The sequence below is a fragment of the Priapulus caudatus genome, unplaced genomic scaffold, assembly GCF_000485595.1.
Source record: "Priapulus caudatus unplaced genomic scaffold, Priapulus_caudatus-5.0.1 Scaffold237, whole genome shotgun sequence".
Classification (NCBI taxonomy): Eukaryota; Metazoa; Priapulida; class Priapulimorpha; order Priapulimorphida; family Priapulidae; genus Priapulus; species Priapulus caudatus.
This window is the reverse complement of record NW_014577298.1, coordinates 285,773-289,355: the sequence shown is the minus strand read 5'-3', so window position 1 is coordinate 289,355 and position 3,583 is coordinate 285,773. Positions and strand designations below refer to the sequence as shown.

The window sequence follows — 3,583 nt, the reverse complement described above, 5'->3', positions numbered from 1 at the left end:
TCCAGGTCAGAGCCGTCCAGGTCAGAGCCGTCCAGGTCAGACATGAAATACAGGGCGATTCGACGAGAGTATTGCGTGAGCAGAGCTGGTTGGGTATGAGGTGAAACGTACACATGTTCTTTACATACTGTTGCAACATTGTGCAACATTGCACTGTTTTTTTTGCGACCCGTATTGTCGCTCGCGATTTGCGCTGCGTTCTTACCGTTGTTCGTGATTCGCGCTGCGTTAATTTGTTCGTTCGTGCTTCCATTTTTCTTTACAGTTGGTAGTGCCTGGCCTGGTCCAGGAGGGTGGGCGGTGGGTGAGTATTATTCATTTTTTTTATTTTTTTATTATTTTTATATAATTTTATATTCATATATATTATACATGCGTTTTCTTGGACATGTACTGCCACACATTTGTGATGTGTGTTTTGTTCAATTTTTTCCAATCGACATGAGCCACACACCACTACCACTCGGGGACACAAGCGGACTGGAGAGGACCGGTAAGTCGTACAAATGTTCTTGCTACTACTCCTGTATTTACATTGCACTCATTGTTGATTCGTTGATTTATTGTATAATTTGTTGTTAATTCATTGATTTATTGTATAATTCACCTTCTCGAATCGCGGGCTGTGATCATTGACGTCGACGACGCTGACATAGACATGCGCGCAGCTCTCTCTCTCTCTCGCTCTCTCTCGCTCTCTCTCGCTCTCTCTCGCTCTCTCTCGCTCTCTCTCGCTCTCTCTCGCTCTCTCTCGCTCTCTCTCGCTCTCTCTCGCTCGCTCTCGCTCGCTCTCGCTCGCTCTCGCTCGCTCTCGCTCGCTCTCGCTCTCTCTGTCGCTCTCTCTCTCTCTGTCGTTCTCTCTCTCTCTCGCACTCTCTCTCTCTATCGCGCTCTGTCGCTCTCTCGCGCTCTGTCGCTCTCTCTCGTTCTCTCTCTCTCTCTCGTTCTCTCTCTCTCACTCTCTCGCTCTCTCTCTCTCTTTTGCTCTCTCTCGCTCTCTCTCTCTCTGTCGCTCTCTCTCGATCTGTCTCTGTCGCTCTCTGTCGCTCTCTCTGTCGCTCTCTCTCTCTCTGTCACTCTGTCGCTGTCGCTCTCGCTCTCTGTCGCTGTCGCTCTCTGTCGCTCTCTCTCTCGCTCTTGCTCCCTCTCTCTGTCGCTCTCTCGCTCTCGCTCTCGCTCTCGCTCTCTCTCTCTCTCGCTTTCGCTCTTTCTCTACTCACTGAACAGAATGCAGACGTGAGACACAGGTAATAAACTGATAATTTTAATTATTTCTCTTCACTGCAAGTTGCTGTAACTTTATTTTCAATAAATTAAATAACCAATTAGCAAATTCACTTAAAATTACTCATCATTATTACGTGTTCACAAATTGCTGCACTACAAGAATTACTCACAGACTACTGGGGCCCGTTGTCAGAAACAAAATTAGTCTTAACATTAGTCTTAACATTAACAATTTCTCCTAGACCGCCGACATCACTTTGTTTCGTATTGTTATGAGGAAATCTGCTACGATTTTTTATTCTCTTAACTTCGCAGCATTTCTGTCGTCGTTCTAAGAGAAAAAGTTAATGTTAAGACTAATGTTAAGACCAATTTTGTTTCTGACAACGGGCTCCTGGATTACAAAATCTAGTCTGAATACAGTGAAATCCGTATGACTACAAGTCAAAAAAGTTTGATTTCCCTTCCTGCAGGTGGTGTGAGCTGGTGGTCAAACACCATTACTACACGTGCGACTCTGATGTCGCGACATTTCTCGCGGACGAACAATCGATGGGCGTCTACATGTACGGAGAGCTGCTGCTGTCGTCGGCGCGACACAGACGACTCGTGAGGAAGTGTTTCGACGCGGTCGCCATGGAGATGGACGCTAACAGCCGCCGTACCGTGGCAGAGATGTTTGGGAATGTTTGATCGATGATACATTAAAATTATCATTAATTTCATTGATGATAAATTAATCCTTTATCATTATTAATAATGGGGGGGGGGAATAGAATATATAGGAGAGATCGTCTGACAATATCATTGTTTCACGTGCGTGGAGTCGCACTTAATTCATTGCAATCGTCGTCGTGTTGTGCCACGTGGTGTTTTACAATAAAAAATCTTTCATAATAAAATCGTTTCGTTGTGTTTTTTGTCATGTTGACACTGATTTTAGGTTAATGGCACTTGCTGCTAGCGATTAGCAACATCAAATTTTGTAATATAACATTTATTTTCCATATAGTTTATTTTTCATTATTTTTCAAATGCATGTGTATTGCCATCAGTAACGTTAGCAGTGTTCACTATCAATCGCATATGTTTTCGCCTATGTGCTACACTAAACTGGGGTGCTAAACAGCCTAAACTAGGCTTGCGCCGTAGTTTTTAGGAACACAATCTTGACAATTCATATCAGGTTCTGCTGTGCTTAGGTACTATATTCCAAAAAAAATTCTTAGAACTTATACAATGAACACACGTTTATGATAGTGAATTATAACGTGATGTATCAGTTGTTACTGAGATTTATCTAAAATAATTTGCTATCTCGCGAGTGTGTATAGCAAAGCGTTTCGTCTGCTCTATCTGGAACAATACAGAGTGATTTCAAGTGAAGCTAAGCTGAACTTGAAGCTCAAACATGGCAAACATGATACAATTCAATGACATATTTACGACCTGTATAATACTGGCAACTGTCTTAAATGCCCCTCTTAAATACACCTGCCAGCCCAGCGTGGCTTTGCACACGTGACACACGAATTCAAGGACTGAAACTTCTGACCTGCACGCCAGCAAAGGTGACTGCTATAAATGTCAAGGTTACGACAAGCTTTATGTGCACGTGAACACGGCGTGGGTCAAACATGGTCGGCGTGTGCACGTGGTCAAGTGCTGAAACTTCTGACCTGCACGCCAGCAAAGGTGATTCCTATAAATGTCAAGGTTACGGCAAGCTTCATGTGCACGTGAACACGGCGTGGGGGAAAGTTGAATGAAGCCTCAATGAAGCTCCCCAAGGCCACGACGCGCATGGCGGGTGTATAAGAAGGGCATTTCTGACAGTTGTCGTCATTATAGTAGTGTCAGCGGTACAACCAGCTACGGGTCGTAAGTATACGTCATTGAATTGTATCGTGTTTGAGCCTTAAGATCGGCTAGATATCCTTACTCGCAATTACTCTGTATTGTTTGAGCTTTAAGCTCACCTAGATATCTTTACTTGAAATCACTGTATTAATTGTTCCAGACAGAAATAGCAAAAAGTGTGTCATATACATCACGTATAAGACACTAGGTAATATGTAGGTAGGCAGGTCGTCTATTTCGAATATATATATTGTAAATTTTGCTGTTACCTCACTCCATGGAATTTTCGTGTTTTCGTTCTCCAGGCCGTGCTAGTGTCCCGCTAGCTTCGTCGAGGGATCGCGCTACACAATCGTACTAGCAGATCGTAGCAGCAGGTAAAGCTTGCAAGTTGCAGCTTGTACGGGTAAGAGCGTTACAGGTGCCCCCCCTCCCCAAGTCAGCGTCAGACGAGAGAGAGGGTGAGAGCGAGTGAGGGCGAGAGGGAGTGAGGGCG

At 44.2% G+C, this 3,583-nt stretch overlaps 1 protein-coding gene across 4 annotated transcripts in view; it reads left to right on the top strand.

The window, feature by feature from the left end:
* LOC106807848 (aminopeptidase O-like) overlaps window positions 1-2,129 on the top strand; it is a 12,774-nt gene extending 10,645 nt beyond the window's left edge. For all 4 annotated transcript variants that reach the window (XM_014810321.1, XM_014810320.1, XM_014810319.1 and 1 more), the window contains exon 10: window positions 1,701-2,129. In XM_014810321.1, the coding sequence (XP_014665807.1) occupies window positions 1,701-1,920 (220 nt within the window). In that variant the 3' untranslated portion in view covers window positions 1,921-2,129. The remainder of the gene's footprint in view (window positions 1-1,700) is intronic.
* The last annotated feature ends 1,454 nt before the right edge of the window (window positions 2,130-3,583 follow it).